This window comes from Ambystoma mexicanum, chromosome 3p (assembly GCF_040938575.1).
Source record: "Ambystoma mexicanum isolate Mex_15411 chromosome 3p, UKY_AmexF1_1, whole genome shotgun sequence".
Classification (NCBI taxonomy): domain Eukaryota; kingdom Metazoa; phylum Chordata; class Amphibia; order Caudata; family Ambystomatidae; genus Ambystoma; species Ambystoma mexicanum.
Genome location: NC_090925.1, coordinates 1,120,356,536 through 1,120,374,116, shown reverse-complemented (window position 1 = coordinate 1,120,374,116; position 17,581 = coordinate 1,120,356,536). Strand labels below are relative to the sequence as shown.

At 43.4% G+C, this 17,581-nt stretch overlaps 1 protein-coding gene across 4 annotated transcripts in view; it reads right to left on the bottom strand.

Annotated features, from left to right (window-relative positions):
* Positions 1-1,303: 1,303 nt before the first annotated feature.
* Positions 1,304-17,581, bottom strand: part of SHROOM1 (shroom family member 1) — a 439,332-nt gene continuing 423,054 nt past the window's right edge. For all 4 annotated transcript variants that reach the window (XM_069652491.1, XM_069652493.1, XM_069652492.1 and 1 more), the window contains exons 7-8: positions 7,331-7,603; positions 1,304-3,888 (exon numbers count right to left, since the gene is read on the bottom strand). In XM_069652491.1, the coding sequence (XP_069508592.1) occupies positions 3,634-3,888; positions 7,331-7,603 (528 nt within the window). In that variant the 3' untranslated portion in view covers positions 1,304-3,633. The remainder of the gene's footprint in view (positions 3,889-7,330; positions 7,604-17,581) is intronic.

The following is a 17,581-nucleotide window of genomic DNA, read 5'->3' as shown; positions in this document are numbered from 1 at the left end:
GTGATGGGGCTCCCTTGACTATAAACACAAACATCCCAATTTCTCCTACCTAGGGATGCAGGGACAGGAAGAGAGCATTCTCAGGCCTCAACTTGCCTTGCATAGATGGATTATCCAGTGGGACCACCTAGATCTTTGCATATTAGGCAACGGCATTGCTTGTCAGCTGATCGGGGCTGGGCCTCTCAAGGACCATGTTCACCAAAAATATGCTGAAGTGATCCTCTGAGCGTGCAAATTCCTCTTGTTGGACCTACACGGTCTGATGTGGTAGGATATTAAGGAGTGATTGAAAGCTTGGCAAAGAGACGGTTTATGCTGGTCTTGAGCTTGTTACCTGGAGTTGAAGAGTGCACAAAACAAACCACTCTGGGAACACAGACACCACCACAGGCATATACAGCCACATGCAAAAGGAGCCCTCCTTCTATGCCCTCCTCCTATGATGCATGGACTCAACTGTTAATGCATCGCCTTGCTGTTCAGTAACCAACATGATCAACCGTTGGAGACGGTGGATAACGTTATTGTCTCTTAGCCTCCTTACCTGCCCTCACAGGTTGCTTGGGCCACTAACTCGGGTGAGTACCAATAAATAGCATTATTGACCTTGGTCACAAATGACACATCAAAACTGCCCACCACCCTCCTCTTATGGCCAGGATGTATCAGAAGTAATAGTTTATCTCATTGCACAGCAATAGTTTAAATATTTTGCCAAGAAAACTGATCTCCATTTGCAACACAAATCGCACTGAAATAAACCCCAGCAGATTGACTCCCAAACCAACTGTTTAAGGGTGCCAACAGCTCACTATTACAAATAGTGTCTTCATACCAGAGACACATAGGGCACCTTTATGGGGAGCTCAAGACAGGGGTGCAAGCATCATTTTAAATAATTCCCTAAAATTAGGGATTGCGTAACAGATATGGAGGAGCTGATACTGGCTTCCAGCTAACAGTGTGCCTCATTTGTTTTGATCAGTGAAATCAGCATCAAACCCTCCATGGGGTGGTGCTCTATTCTGTCTCTGCCTGATTAAAAAAACTGCTACTAACACTAGATCTTTTCGTTCACAAACAAAATATGGATTTCAACAATTCTGTGGCTTCGATACTTAAATATAGTTTGAGTTCTCTACAAATATTCTAGTGAGTAATTTGTCCTCTTTTTATAGTCCCTGTAAAATAGTTTTACTCCCAACTCCCAAGTAAAACAGGCAACTGTAACGCATACAAGTGGAAATGAGGCATGCATACCTTTAGGTATTAAATAGAAAAAAAGTGGTGGAAAAGTACATAAGTTTAAAAAGCAAAGCAGATATTTATTGTATCCTCTAACGATGCAAATGGATGTTAGGAACATAAAATGCCTTGAGTGGTCTCCAATGAAGCAGCAAAAGGAGCCCAAACGGCTAATGACCTCATCAGTTATCAACCTTCAAGACACAGCCAAGTAGCATCTTTCCTTGGCTGTCTGTGGTCACCCAAAATGCACTACCACCCCCATACATGAACATCTTGGCATGATCAACAGGGCAACATACCAGTTTCTGCTGAAAGACATGACTGTCATTAGGTGCCATCATCCCATTCAGACTCAATTATCTCTTAGTGGCAGGTGCTACAAGAGACTCACGGTATCATAACCGGCGTGTGACTCTACATGGCAACCATAGTATTACTAAACAAGGTTTAACGAGTAGGCAAAATGGGCAAACACAATCCGCTGTAATGAACAGTACAAAAAACACACATCCCCATGCGTAGCACAGCATACAGCCCAGGGAGGCTGTGCAGTGTGCAGACTATCGTGGATATTGTGTCATTGATAGTAAAGGAATACCATACCCCATCACAGTGTTCAATAAATGGGCCTGGTCTATTATAAATGGCTAAAACCTATTCACTGGATGGAACCATTTTCAAAAATGCACCATCCTTGGGGATAGTATTCCTCCACACGTCCTTGGTTCAGGTCCCCATTGCCAGTTCCGATAGTTAAGCAATCTTTTCAACACTGGCCCAAGAGTGACCCCAACAACCACTGCAAACTCAGTGGGAGTCAGTGCACCACTTCATGCACTGGAGTGCTAGGAAGAGTGCAGAATATGGTATAAATATTAGAAGCTTTGGTTTTTTCGGACGTCACAAGTCCATCGTCAAGTTTGCGGCCAGCCCAATCTTTGTAGATCTGTACAACAGGTCTTTGACGCTAGACGTTTCTGCTGCGGCCACCTTCTTCAATGCAGCGGGAGGAGGTAAAACAGATTCCACTCTAGTGCAATGCCCAAGAGGCATGTGAGGACCTTCAAGATCTGTATTGTGGCAGCACACTACATGCGTAAATTGCATTAGCTGCTCTTCCTCCGAGGTGCTGCACATAAACATGCCAGTGCTCAAATAGTCAGTTCACAAGGCTGTGAAATGTCAAACAGAACCAAACCCAACACTGCAATCACGCTCTAAAGATTGCTGTGCCAAATTACACATTGTTGCATTACTTCTACAGGAATGAGGGAAACATTTTCGCCATTTTTCCATCAGATTAATCACATGCAGCAAAACTCACACTGTAACGGGTAAGGGAAGGGAAATATAAATTAGTGGAGGGAGTGGGATACAGCAAGTGCTAAGCCTTAACCCCCTTGGGTTACCAAAAAAAAAGACTGCAGTGGTTCATGGTGGGTACAATAGGGGAGGCTCAAGATGGCCCTGAAGGTATGGCTAAGCGCTTGTGGATAAACAGCTCATTGAGACCAAGAAGCCAGAGGGAACCTCCTGCTGAGTGAATTCCCCTCCTCAGGAATTCCTTCCTTCTTTTTTGCTGCTGTTGAAGGCATTTGTTTCATCCGATACGACTACGCTTCTGTAGGTAAGGAGGTCTCCATTGTGTCTTGGAGGTTGAAAGTTTAACCTTGGGAATGCATGAACAGATGAGGCAATTAGTCTTTCTCCAATCCGAGAAAAATACAACATAATGGAAGGGAACGAAATGACAGCTCCCCCATCTAAATTCATTTGCTCACCCTTTTTACTTCCACCCCTTCCCCCCCAAAATGCTGGCGTCCCATCACGCAGGACACGTTGCTCTTACGGTATGAAGGTTGGGATTGGGTTTGGTCCATCTCTTACAACCCAGATTTAAATACACACACAACTCTATTTCACTGCATAACTATCTCCCTCCTCTCACATAAAAGGCCATTTGTATTCAGGAGACTGAAAATACAAGATGGCTGCACAGCTCTGGTGACCATGAATAGCAAAGACAGGCTGGCCGGCATCCGCCATGTCCCAATTCGAAAGCTCTGTCCTCCAGATAATGCAGCAGATGGTAATCACCTGACCATACCACTTTCAGGAAAAGAGTATCAGCCAAGGGAAAATCAGTCGGCCATCTCCGGGTTTCCTTTGTCCTGGTTTCCTGGTGCGGCAAAGAATCTCAGGCATAACAATCAATACTGTGTGAGCAGACGCCATTGCAATAATACCTCAGCCCACGTTAATCATCGTGGAAAATAATTTGGTTATGTCTTAGCAGCAATAAACCAGAATGACAACAAGAAGACCCTTTTTGGGCCACATCCACTCGCCAGTCCCACATGGCCCCCCTTAAGGTATTTTGTATCATGCCGGGATGCTGTCCTGAAGGCGCTCCAACTGCTCCTCGTGAAACCGGATCTTCTCATCCAGGTCTTTCTGCTCAACCAGCAGCGATGTTGTTAGCTTCACGAACAATCGGTAGTCCTGAAGCTGTTGCTCGCTCAAGTACTTTGTGAGAATGCCCAAAACCACTTTCTCCCTGCGGTCCAGGTTCTCCTTCAGGTCCTTGGCGTCCTCCCGCTGCCTAGAGAGAAGGCTGTGCCTCTCGTTCAACGAGTTCTAAAAAAACAAAAAAGGTGAAGACACGTCACTGGGAGCCACTGTTCAAAATCAGGTTACTTTTAATAATTACAATTTTAAAAACTTCCACTGGAGCAAAAAAGGTGAATTTTGAAGCAGAAGCACTACCCTAATTATCCTCGCAACATAAAAGCACAGAACAGGAAACATGCCTTCAAGGCATTGATAGGAACGACTTAGAGGAAGAGTGGCCAACAGGGAAAGTGGGTGATTTCCCAACTAGTCTGTATGGCTGGGCAATAGTCTGTCGCATGTTCCTCGGGGAGGAAGGATAGCTCTGGGGCAACGCGTTTGTCTTGGAAGCAAGACAGCGCAGCGCACCACAGGTTTGAATCCCGATCCTGTGCTTATAAACCACCCCTGGTATTAAGCACGTTATAAATGAACCATTATAAAAATGGATGAACAAATCTAATCCAAGTGTAAGGGACCATAATAACGAACTCTGCAAAGGAGACAGACTCACTGCCTGTGGTACCTTAAAGTAAATGTTCCAACTCGGAGGGTTACCCCTAAATGGAGACTTAAATGTACTGTTTGCATAGACATTAACAACAGAGTTAAGAATGAAATGGGAGGAGTTGATGTACAACCCACCTTATCTGTACATTTCTATATATATTTTATAGGGCAGCGGTCACCACACAATAGTTCAGCTGAGTCAGAGTCACATAGGAAGCCCCGAAATATTAATTGCTAATAACCTTTTACAAATGCGACAAATCTGGGCAAAAATTCTGAAGACAACTAGGTGCGCCCGGGCCCGTCAGACTACACATTTTGGGAATAAAGTAATTATGAAAAAGAAGAAAAAATTTAAAGTTGCAGCCTAGTCCCCATTCATTTCCCCATAGACAAAAAAGGTCAAGTTTTGCGAGTAAAAGGACTACAAAATTATTATAACCAAAAGGTATTTGTAGTTCATAACTGCGGTTGGGGAAAAAAATTGAAAACTATATATATATTTATTTTTTACAGTTACAGTGATGTAGCAGGTAAAAAAAAAATTACAAAAACAAAAAACAAATAAAAATCACTGCCCATGCCCAGTGACATGATAGGCATCCGGGAATCCGGTCCATACAGAAACCGGGACCGACCCTGCTTAGCTTCAAAGCAAGGAAGAGGCCGGCCGGCTCAGGCCATGTTGCCTAATGAATTAGCACAAGTAACAGGATTGCCTAGGGCTGACCTTCATGAACAAATATGTGCATACATTTAGATCATTCTATGCAAATTTATCTCATGAATGTTAATGCAGGGTATCCTAGAAATCTGACATGGATCCAGCACTCGAGGCCTGGAGTGGGACAACCCCAAGTGGTCTTGTAACTTGTGATAATTTATTAGGTAACATGGCCCGAGGGGGTCAGCCCCTTCCTCGCTGTGAAGCTAAGCAGGGTTGGTCCCAGTTTCTTCAAAGATGGGAGAGAGTCCACAGTCCTGGATCCTGAAACCATGCAATGGTCAGCCCTTGAAAGTATTGCACTCTAAAAGGTCAAGCAGTCATGAAGCCCACATGAAAAGAATTATCTGGGTAAGGAGCTGCGAATACATGGAGAAATGCAAATCTCAGTTTACACGTGCGAGGTAAACTAGAAGATGCTTTTGTTATATATCTATATAATGCCACAATATGGTTTAAATATCTTCTATGTTCCCAGTGCGCTCTGAGAGACAATGTTTTGTCTTTTGCTGAATTGCATTCTGGTATTTGCAGTCTCCCATACAAGATGGGGGAATAATGTCACAATTGTACACTTTGTGGCTAACACAGTTCTATAAAAATGTATATATTTGAGTGGCACTGTTGTATCTGTACTTTTCAAGTAATCTTTATAAAACCGAGCATTTTTGAAAGCCAGACATGGGAATGAGGAGGGGAAATGATTAGAGGGCAGTAAGTTAAGAGTATTTTCCCAGAATCTGACAACAGAGGGTGCAATTCTGGAGAATGATGCATTTATTTTCCCCTGATTGTGGCTTTTCAAGGCACAAGTAAAGGACACATGTGGGTGGACAGCACAACTTTTCCGACAAAGGGCGGACACAAACCCTTTTTTTTTTAGGTTAGCAAGCTTGCTCAAGTATTTGGCTACCAGGATTTTACTCAAGTTGTTATGTTCCCAGTGGAGACGCTTACCCAACAGATCATAAGCACTTTTCTCATACTGGGATTTTGTTTTCCAGGGAATATTTCACTACAGATTGTTGGGTTTCAAATGTTAGCATCTTTTATACTTTGCCAGCATACGTATTGGAACATTTCCCCTTCAATGCATCTTTCTGGTGTTCATTACTTTAAAAAAAATAAAAATAAAAAAAAAAATTAAGTCCAACGATTTTTTTGTCTTGCCCACTTTCTTCTAAGGGGAACGTCAATTGAACTACATTTGTATATTTTACTTTAAGATAAATGTTCACTTATTGTGCATATAGTCCTGGGTAGCAGCTTTTGATTTTCACTAAGGGGGCAAAAGCACCTGGGCATATGTTACTTTTGACAGCCGGTCATTTTTTCCCTTTTCCCTGCTGCTTAAATGCAGTTGGGGTGCAGTTGGGGTTGTGCGATGTATCACATTACTCACCAAGAGACTAGCCATGAAACGAAGGGCATGTAGTATGCTGCTTAACCAAAGTGCATGATCCTTGGAAAATAATTTAATCTCACTGCGCATTGCCTAAAAGGTTGAGTTCTCAAACCCTGCCATCTTTTATACATAACAATACCACCGTCCAAACAGGTCAAAATCAGTCTGTGATTGATGAACGTCTCTGAGCAAGGCGATGCAAATATTTTCAAATATAGAGTGGGTACCGCCAAAGGCCATGGCTAGTGGTCTGGTAGTGTTTTACAATGGACAGTGGGCCAGTGGTGCAAAAAAAAATCTATCAAATACAAAGCCTTTGATCAGTTAAGGTAAGAAACTTATTGCAACAAAACCCCTGAAAATCAACTCATTGGGAAACTCAGGACAGGCTTAACTCAGTGAATTCCTGTTGCAAAGCCAAAAAGCACATCTATATTATAAGAGAAGGGATTCACAATGCCACACAAAATGGCATTATGTAGGATTATAGTATTATAGGGGAGATCAACGGGAACCCAGTGTGCAGGGACGCAGTCTTAAGGAATACTAGCCTATACTGGATTCACTTTCATGCATTCCAACCAACACCAGTGGTGGATTCAATTATGGGCAAACCGAAAGATTTCTATCCCAGGCCAGTATGACCAAGATCTTGAACAGCCTACTGGAATCCATCTGGAAGACCAGCAACTTTCTGACTTTCAGGAAACTGAAAAATACCTCCTCCTCCTCTCCCCATTCCCCCCCCCCCCACACACACACACACACAAGCTTGTTCAGATCTTGGCTGTCTTTTTAGGTTTCTATCACTGTACAAATGCTTTGCATACCCTCTCCTCTGCATCAGTGCCTTCATTGATTTTGCTGCGTGCATTTTCGACGCGGGCGAGGCGCATGGAAAGGCAGAGTAGCAGGCTGACCACCTTCACAAGGTCTCCGATAAACATCATGTAGCGGTCGTACTCATTGGGTTTACAGACGTCCTTCACCAAGGCCTCCAGCTCTGCCCCCTGGCTGATGTTCTGCTCCACTTCAGAGAGGAGGAGCTTCCGCTCCTCACGTAGGTGCTGAAGCTTTGCTTGAATGTTACATACAAGGTCCATCTGTGAATTTTAAACAAGAGGTGGAATCAGAACTACGCATACTGAAGGGCACTCACTTTCTCAATAACAAAAAAGGCAAAATATAGGCCACTAGAGGGATTGTTTTAATAAATCAACTTCATATCTATAGTAGGATTGTCACCCCTTTCTAATGGAAAAAATGCAAAGAAGTACACATGTGTAACCAAGATAGAAGATAGCTGCAGTCTGAAGGAAAGTCCTTTAGTCAAACTGAGAAATATGCAGGTATTGGGCAGATAAGAGACCTAGTGGTACCACCACCCAGGCCAGTGCCCCAAATGTCACTGCCCTAATTCACAGTCAGTATTCCAATGGCCACCGAAGCATTCCAACAGTGAGGTCAGACAGCCACCAATGACTTCACACAAAGGACATGCATAAACATGCAGGCAGCACAGGAGAGCAAGGCGACGTGGCCAGACCAATCCACCACCCGTGCCTTATGCCTTTGTACAGATGCAATGCAAGGCAGTCATCTTTAGGCGGAGGGCGTTCAACTACTGTTTCTGCTCTTCTCTATGACTTGGGATTTGGATTTTGTGGACCTGGATATGAACATTTTCCCCCATTCTCTTCTGGGTCTCTTGGTTCTAAGATTTAGTATTAGGCTCATTTCTTTAGAGCTCTGTTTATCCTCACAGCAATGTGGGGTAGTGTTCATGAAAAAGAAAGAAGGGTTCACAAAATGACATGTCAGAATGTTCGGGCTGTTGGCCTCCCTTCTCCACCTGTACAGCATGAGGCAAGGCGGTTCACTCGAGCAAACCACACACTCTGGCTTCTTTGACACAAGGATACTGTTCTATTTCCAGCATCAGGGCCTTCTGTGAACAAGTCTCTTTTCTCATCAAAGTCTCTTGATTCAGAGGGCCTGATGTACAAAAACTAAGATATTCAGTTCTTTTCTTTTAACCAATTATTCAACTTGGGTGCTTCACCATGGATCCCCTCAGACGGGCTCAGATCCCACTTTTTTACAAAGTTCAGAGAATATTCGTTTTCTCGGGTGACTCATGGTTGACCCTAGATCCCCCTCAGCTGTGCTCAGATCCTTCCCTTTTTCCAATTAGTCTCCCTTAGCCAGGCTCAGACCAATTGTAGTTCACCTTGGTTTATCGAAGACTTTCAAATGTGTGTGGGATTTAGCCTGACCCGTTGCAGGCCCACTTTGATACAAACTTCCTTTTTACAATACAGTTGCAATTCAGTTGGAAACCGAACAGAGACCTTCGAATAAGCACCCACGTGGCGCCAGACCACTGTCTACAGCAGTGGTCTTCAAACTTTTTTGGCTCGGGCCCCCCCCATAGCCAAGTTTAGGCAGGCCGGGCACCCCTAAAAGTGCTGGATGGACAGTATGTAGAAATCGCTATGAACTTTTGCGTGCCGTCACCGCACCCTACTCCCAGTACAGACCCTGGGCTCTCCCCCACCCTACTCCCACCACTATCCCAGTGCTGCCGCCCATCCTGCTCCCACCACAGTCCCATAACACAAACATACACACATCCATACACATTTAAATAAAAAATAAATCGCCATAAACGTACCTTCTGCAGGGGCCTGCGCGTGGTTGCTATAATGCCCCGCTCCAGGTTGCTCTGCCCGTATGTGTGAGGAGGCGCAGGAGCACCCCCTCGCACATACATACATGCAGTGCCCCAGCCAGCATTTCCAATGAGCTATGCAAGGCTGGCGAAGCAAAACACCCCCAACGTTGCATGGCTCAGTGGTCATGTGCGGCTGGGGAAATTAACTGTCAAAGGCAAACAGTGGATAAAGCAGCTGAGGGAGTGCTCAGTGTTTCACTGCGCTGGCTCCTCGGCTCCTCCATAATGGGTGAGGTGGCTAGTGGGTGGATGCCTCCTCACCCATTATGGATGAGTCGGGAGGCTTGTACTGACCTATAGGGGGATGACTGTACCAAAAATGCAAAATGCTAGTGTAGGCCAATCAAAATGGGCCACTTTTTTGGCCAATGTGGGCCAGTTTGAGGAGTTGCTTCACTATGCAGCTAGTAGTTTTGACTATTGTTGCTGAATAAATATTCTTTAAATATCACAATTTGTTTACATTTGAATAAAAAACAACCCCTTGGGTACTATTCAGTCTGTGACTAAAGGACTGAATATCTATTTGCAACTGCTGGCCATGTTTTCATTGGCACCTAAGACCGTTTTATGGTCCATGTGATCTTCCCCCTCCCATTTCCTCCAATCTAAAAAAAAAAAAAAAAAAAAGATTTTTTTTTTACACACATTTCATGCTGGGCTCTGGCGCCCCCCCCAGGAGGCGGCCGCACCCTCCTGGGGGGGGCACGCCCCACAGTTTGAAGACCTCTGGTCTACAGTATCTTACTTGGCCTCCCAAAGTTCTCTCACTTGTTTGGTTTCCAATTATATTTGCATCGCTCGTCACATGAGTCTCACACACTGCTCTCTTTAGTTTTCTTCATACAGCGTTTCCCCTTGCAACCTTGGTTCGAAACACAGGCTGGTTTTGCATCGGTCTCTCTGATGCACCAGCTGTGCTGTCTGTACGGACGCTGGTTTGTTGTAGGAGCCAAGGATAGTACCACTTAAAAAATTGCTCCTCCTCGCAATGGTTATTGATGCAGGAGAACCCCAGAACCTCTGACACACCGTACAGGTTTGATCACCTTCAGTTCCTCATCTTGGGTATCTTACTTTCCAAGGTTCACAAAAGTAATGGTCTTTGCATGTGAAGGGCACTTGCCGCTTGCAACCCTCTCGGATCTCACCGTCTTTCTCCTTGTATTAATCTGCCATCTTAGAACTGCTGTCTCCTTGTGTGCTTTGGCTCGCTCAGAGTGTGCTTTTGTACTCTGTGGGGGAAGTGCGATGGAAATCAGTTGGGTTTAATGATCAGTAATTGACCTTGCTTGACCCATTGTATTGGGACATGTCAGGTATACAGCTCTGGTGTTAGTCTGTTGTCGCTCACGGTGAGCCGTCCGTGAGAAAGTGTTGGTGTCTGGAAAGGGGATCCTTGGGGGTGAGAGGGGGTTGAGTTCTTAGTTCCCTAAGGGAAAAGTTGTTACTAGGAAGGGGATACCGCGTCTCACCCTCCGGTGTCCCACTTCCACTCCCCGAAGACCCCTCATCCAGGTGATCCTCCTGCACTGGTGTGCTCCCAATAACTGGGTCCAAAAGCTAATTGCTGAGTCCTGGCCATCTGGATGACAGTTCCTTGGGCACTTGCCAGTGAGACACCTTCAGGTTACTCGCAATATGTCCCTGTAAAATGTGAGGTGCAAATAACTGTGCTTGTACCGGAGAGCATGTCTAAACAGAGTAAAAGAGAATCCTATGAACTGCGACTATTGCTAAGGCCTTTTTAATTCAATATAGAGATTGGGTGATTGATGCTAAGGACATACACAAAAATGCACAGTAGTTGGAACTGTGCCCCACCTAATAGGCAAGGCCCAGAACTTTGCATTCCAGCCACATTAAAAAGAATTCAATAGGCTGCAGAACATATATTGGAGAAAATAATACAAATGCAAAAGTCTCATATTTCATCACAGCGATGTCCTGGGTCCCAAAGACAAAGAAAAGAAATTGGACTTCTGTATTAAAGTATTCCGATTTGTTCTTAATGACAGTTTTTGCCATCTATTCTGCTAACCAATATAATGTTAAATTTAATGCTGGACCTTAGTCTCATTCCTACTGCCATGGTCTTTTGCCCTGTTTTCACTTAATTTTAAATAATGCTGTGGTTTATTTATTACAAAATGTTACTTGCTTGAATATATATCTGGAAACTTGAACTAACCGAAAATGCATCTTCCTAAAGCCCAGCCACAGTTCAGGAATTCACAATACAAAACATGAGGCCACACAAGCTCTGATCTATCGTACTGAAACCGGTTTACACATTAAGCTCATGGACTCTGCCATATGACTGACTAATGTGTAGCTTCATAGGGATCGTTTACTTTCATAATTTCAGGCCTCTCATAAAATCCATTTGATAAGATCATGAGACAAGGCCTTGTTAACTGGTGTTTAGACCATGTCCACTCCAAGAGAAAAACATATTTAAGCTCACTGTGCCAGTGAAATGGAAAAAAAGTCAATTTCCCATGCACCATCAGCACCATCTGCAGGCAGAATTCAGCATTACTTTCAAAACTGAATCAAAAGCGAATGGTTGGAATTTTAAATAAAAAATGCAATTGTTAAAAAAACATCTCTGTGAGGAAAATGTTTAGAAACAGGAGACCAATTGCAAGTTATAGATCGCTATTCCCCCATTCACAAAATGTGCCTGTGGTGTAATGGAAACATTTGAAGATAAACAGGAAACACTATTCTCTGAAAATATATAATGCACTAATGACATTACGTATCTTTAATTGTGCATTCTGATCTACAGATTATAGTGATATATATTTGATTAAACTCACACATTCAGATCGAGAGTTATTTCACAAATAAAATGCCTCTCCATGACAGTGAAGTTTCCCTCCCACCTCTGTAGTCATGTGACTGGTGAAAGCCGCACCTCAGTTACAAGCTTAGAGGAGGAGCCAAACATAAAATAACATGCACACATAATTGAGGGATTAATATTGGAAGATTAATATTGAAGAAAATGCTCAGAAAGAACTGTGAGGAGGTGGCTGGAGAGTGGACACCATGTGGATGATTAGAATCCAGGCAGGCTGGAGAAGAGAGTGGAGCTGATTGATTTCCAGACAGACAGCCAAAAAGGGCCTTGGTGATCCAGCAGCTAAAGGACTAAGGATCTAAGCAGTGTCCCAAAGAGGCGAAGTCACGGTCGCAATGTAAGTAGAGCCCTGAGATAACCCCAAATTGTCCTTAGCGTACCAATGGCAAAATCCTGGAAATCAATGGTGCTGGGAATTAAAAGGGAAGTACTACTATGACAAAGGACCAAGTGCAGTGTAAGATAAAGTGTGGCATGTCTCCCATTTACATTGAATACCCAGTGAAATGTCATTTCTTTACAATCCAATACATTTTTGTATTAAGAGGCACAATTTAAAACAGACAGCATTTTGGTGCAACTTCAATGCAGAATTGTTTTGTACAATTAAGCACCATTAAACAAAATCATTGGCCAATGCCAGTGTAGAATCACACAGGCCATCGTGTAAGTCATGACAAACTTGTGCAAAAGTTGCAACCAGTGTGAGCCTAGTAAGAAATGATGTGTGTGAAAACACACAACAGAATTCATTTATTTATAGAAAATCATGCATAGTGTTAAACCCATTCAGTCCCTTATTTTGAAACATGCAAGTAGACCTATGCGCAATGTGAAAGGGAAGGGATGTTTTAACATTGTACATTTTACTGGAGAAGTTTGCAACTCCGGCCCAAACTTGTAAAGCTGATGGCAAACTCAACAGGGACAAGTTGAAAATTAAAGACCCACACAGTGAAAGCTGCACACATATATAGAACAAACGTTGTGCATTTATATATAGATAAGTTGCACACACACATATCCAGAAAATATTGCATTCACGTATCCCCTGAACCACATTTAATGTAGAGAAAGTATTATGATAAATGGTGGGTGTCATAGGTGAAAAGGAAGATTGGATTTTGATGCCGTAAAATAGAAATATGTTGAAATGTTATCATTGGAGATATTTCCTTGGTATGAAGCTGTAGGCTGCTTTAATTTGCACGTAGTTACTTATTTTAAATGCATTTAGAATGTTGATCAATCACTGTATTTATTGCCCAGAATTGTGGAGAGGGATTGTACATCAGGGATGTTAAACTGCTTGCGTTGTCCTAGTAGAGTCAATTAAATACACACATTTCAAAATAATGCCACCAGACTAGCATAAATATGCAAAGGAATCACCAAGAGATAACAAAACATTCATCAATAGGATGGGATGGTCTAACATTAAATAACCTTGCGAATGGATGTTTATGTGCTATAATTACCAATATCCTTGGAGAGGCTGCCCAGCAATTACCTTGTTTCTAGAGTGTCGCTGATGCTTCAGTCTCATTATGGGACACCCCGCTGCGTTGTTTTCCTCTCTTCATGAACTACAAAACTTTGCCTCTTCAACTTCCTCTTGCCTTAATGTGAGTCCATATCTTCTTCAATCACTCCTCTTCAAATTGCTTCTCCTGGCATTGAAACCCACGCATGGACTAGAAACCGGTGTCCTGCAACCTGGGTATCTGCTGCTGCGTCGCAAGCCATTCTAAACCTCTCTATATCGCAGCATCCCTGTGCTGCCTCAGGCAGTGCTTTAAGTGAGCCGGGGCCTGCCGGGGCCGGGCCCCAGCAGTCTCTAAAAAAATGGGACTGAGCCGGGGCCCTGCCAGGGCCCCCGTTCCCACCGCAACATTGGCAGGATGCATTAACCCATCGCGGCTGCAGCCTCGACGGGAGATGCACCTGCCATGAAGGCAGGCTAGCTGACAGAAGTGGCAGCCAACCACAGCGATGTTGTGCCTGACTGTCACTTCCGTCAGTCATAGTAACTGCCGGTGGTGACCCCTCGCACGAGGGTTCACCACAGGCAGTTACTGTCCCTTTGTTTCCCCCAGGTCACTGAGGCGTCTTTAACCCTCAGTGAACCTGTGGATTCCTCAACCTTTTTTCGGGTTCATAAAAGATGGCTTAAAAAGTACACAATTGAAGCCATCTTTTATAAAGCTTTGCCGACGGACAATTTTGTCCGTAGTCAAAGCTTTATAAAAGATAGCTTTTTGTGTACTTTCAAAGCCATCTTTTATAAACATGAAATGTTTAAAAAGATGGCCTAAAAAATAGGCAAACCGTAAAGTATGCACTCAAATATATATATATATATATATATATATATATATATACACACACGTTATATATCAGTGTGCGTACCTTACTATGGTTTGTGTACTTTGCAAGCCATCTTTTCTAAACATAGAAACATGTGACATATTTCTATGTTTAGAAAAGATGGCTTGCATAGTGCGCAAACCATAGTAAGGTACGCATACAAATATATAACATGTATATATATTTGCGTGCATACCTTACGATTTGCGTACTTTTTAGGCCACGCCCCCAAATGAGGCCCCCCCTCGATTTCTTACCCCACTTAAAGCCCTGGCCTCAGTCTTCCTATTGTTTAACCTCCTGGCACCGCCTCACTCGCGTCCTTTTCCCCTTAAAATAAAAACATCACTTCAATGTTGGAATTCAAGATCGCATTGAAAAGGCACTGCAGCTTAATAGCAGGGGTCTGCAACCTGGGGCTCTCACGATGTTTTGGACTCCACTCCAATCAGTTCTTGCCAGCATATTCAATAGTAAACGTTCATGGGAATTTTAGTTAAAACATCTGGCGACTCAAAGGTTGCAGAATCCTGCACCACAACGACCGCTGACAAGACGCAGTGTTATCATCCATCCCCCACGAGCCCTTACCCAGACCTAACACGACTTTAGATGTTATTTGTCTTTTATACTGCTCACATCTTGTAAAGGCTGTGCGTTTTTCTCTCATAGTGGTATGTGAAAGTGCAGCTCCATTAGATGTGACTAGATTGCCACTCTTGCCGCCAGGTTATCAAGAATGTAGTATGCTCTATGGCAATGCAACCTCTCCTTTTGCGGGCGAGATGGAAGGTGCACAACTAATGCTTCATTTAGGTTGTGTTCATGCAGTTAGCATCGAAAATATGCAGATTTCTCATTAAGCACAAGTAAAAGATCAGGAACCTTCAGGTAATTCTATTGATAGAGGAACTGGGCATTATTTAGAGCACAAATAATGTACAAAGTAGGCAATAACAGAGAGCAGAGGCCTTCCTAGCGTAGGGTGGCTTTGCATAAGAGCATTGTTTTTGAGCGATGTATACTAGGTGGGGAAGGATTAAAAATTGGAACATCAACCCAGCATAGGCAGAAGAGGACATTATATATGCTGTTTTAACATTGACAACGTGAGGCCAGTATCTCAACATTTGCAAGTTATCTAGAGCAGTTAGAAGAGTAGACTGCAGCAGGGGTGGGTCGGATGATAAGTTTGCCTTAGTGTATGGAAGTGTTTGTGGGAGTACGTTCCACTGCTAGCAGATGAGGTTTCACTGAAGAGATGGCTTTGATGGCAAGAGAGGGGAGCGCATTGCAGTGTGCTGGGGGGAAGGGGTAAGGAAAACGGGAGAAGGCACAGATGAAGAATGGAGAGTTCTAGAGGGAGAGTACAGAGAGATTAAATGCAGTCAGCGATGAAGCGGGGAACAAGACTTTGGATGAATGGTGCAAAGTCGCATCAAAATGTTCCTCCCATGAGAGTTACTACACATTTCGATGATTGCAATTCACATTTTCTGGCATGTGCTGTAATACTGAGGCCCAAGTGCAACAACAATTCATTAATGAACCACCCTATCTCTCTTACACTGTTCATTGGTACAGGACTTCTAAGAGGGCAATATCCACTCTGGGAGAATGAGATGTGCGAGTTGTACCTACGGATGTCACTGTATGGAATACAGAGAATCCCTCATAAGCGAGAAACACAAAAACAATGAAAACCTTCTGGTGGCAGACTTGTAAAATTTATGGAAACAAACAGAACGTGATCTTATCGCAAATATTACATTGAGAATGTAGTCATCCTAGCACCTACAAACGCAAGGCACAAATTAGAGAGAGTTTCAACAGATGAAGATCAGATATTGAAACCCCATGCCACAAGTGAAGATATTCTTTCCAAAGCGTGTTTGTTCAGGTGGGTGGGTGGTAGGACACCAGCCATGTAAATTGGATAAAACAAACCTATCCAGAAGATGGTTAACCTGATGTATATGCCGTCTAGTAGTTTGATGCCAAGTGCGTCCACTTCATGTATTCCATGTTAAAACCAGGATCACGTGGGACTCCGCTTGCATAATGGACTAGCTCACGGTGTCATGCATGGCATGGTGTAACTTGCAAGACGTCAGGTTAGGTTACAAATGATGTGGCTAAGTGGCTCTGCCGGAGGAGATGCGGTCCAGTGTACTGCTCAACCAGACACCCAATTCTGACCCCTTTATCCCCGTTGCTGGACCGAACTCTTGTGAGCCCCGCACATCACTTTAACTTCATGACCCTCTTTTTCTTTATCTGCCATCTGCCAAAAATAGAAACACTAAGAAATGGGCTATCCTCAAATGGTGCCATACTTATCAGACTTAGAATAAAGAACCTCAGGATCCTTATGGACAACAGACTTCCCACAGAACCCCAATTCCAAGCACGGAGGTAACATTGTAGTAACAATTTCTTACTAGACGGATCATGCCATCCATTGGTTTTCAGCACAAGACCTTTACTGTCAAAGCACTGGGTTGAGCAAAGGTCCACTACACCAACAGTGTACATCTGAGCGTACAACACATGGAAACTTAAAGGCTGACTGAGCATAGCAGTCAAACTATTGCTCAGACGCAACAGGAGGGAACACCTCCTCCACTCAAAACTCTCCACTGGCTTTTTGATACAAAAAGAATACACTTGAAAGCACTCTGAATCGTCCACACAGATCTTGAAGACCAAAGAGCAGAATTCATCTGTGCAACGATCTTGTGAGGGGTCAAAAATGTGAGGCGGACATATTTGTGAAGGTTTTTCAAACAATAGCATTTTATTAACTCAAGATTGGCACAACGCCTCACTATCCCTACCCTGACGAGGATTTCCCTGCCTAAAATAAACAAAACATTAACTAAAGGAAACACTAACATAAGGTTTCTGTGCCTCACGCTTCACAATACACCACCTTAACAAGGTAGTGTATGGCAGTTCAACAGCAATAAACATAACAGTTAAATTCACATCATAACGGTTTCTCCTTCCAATCTGGGTGGATTCTCCTTCCCCAGATTCAAAAAGGATTTTGTTCAACAGTTCCAAAAAGGTTAATGAAATCCTGTCTCGTAACAAAGTTCCACTTCAGTT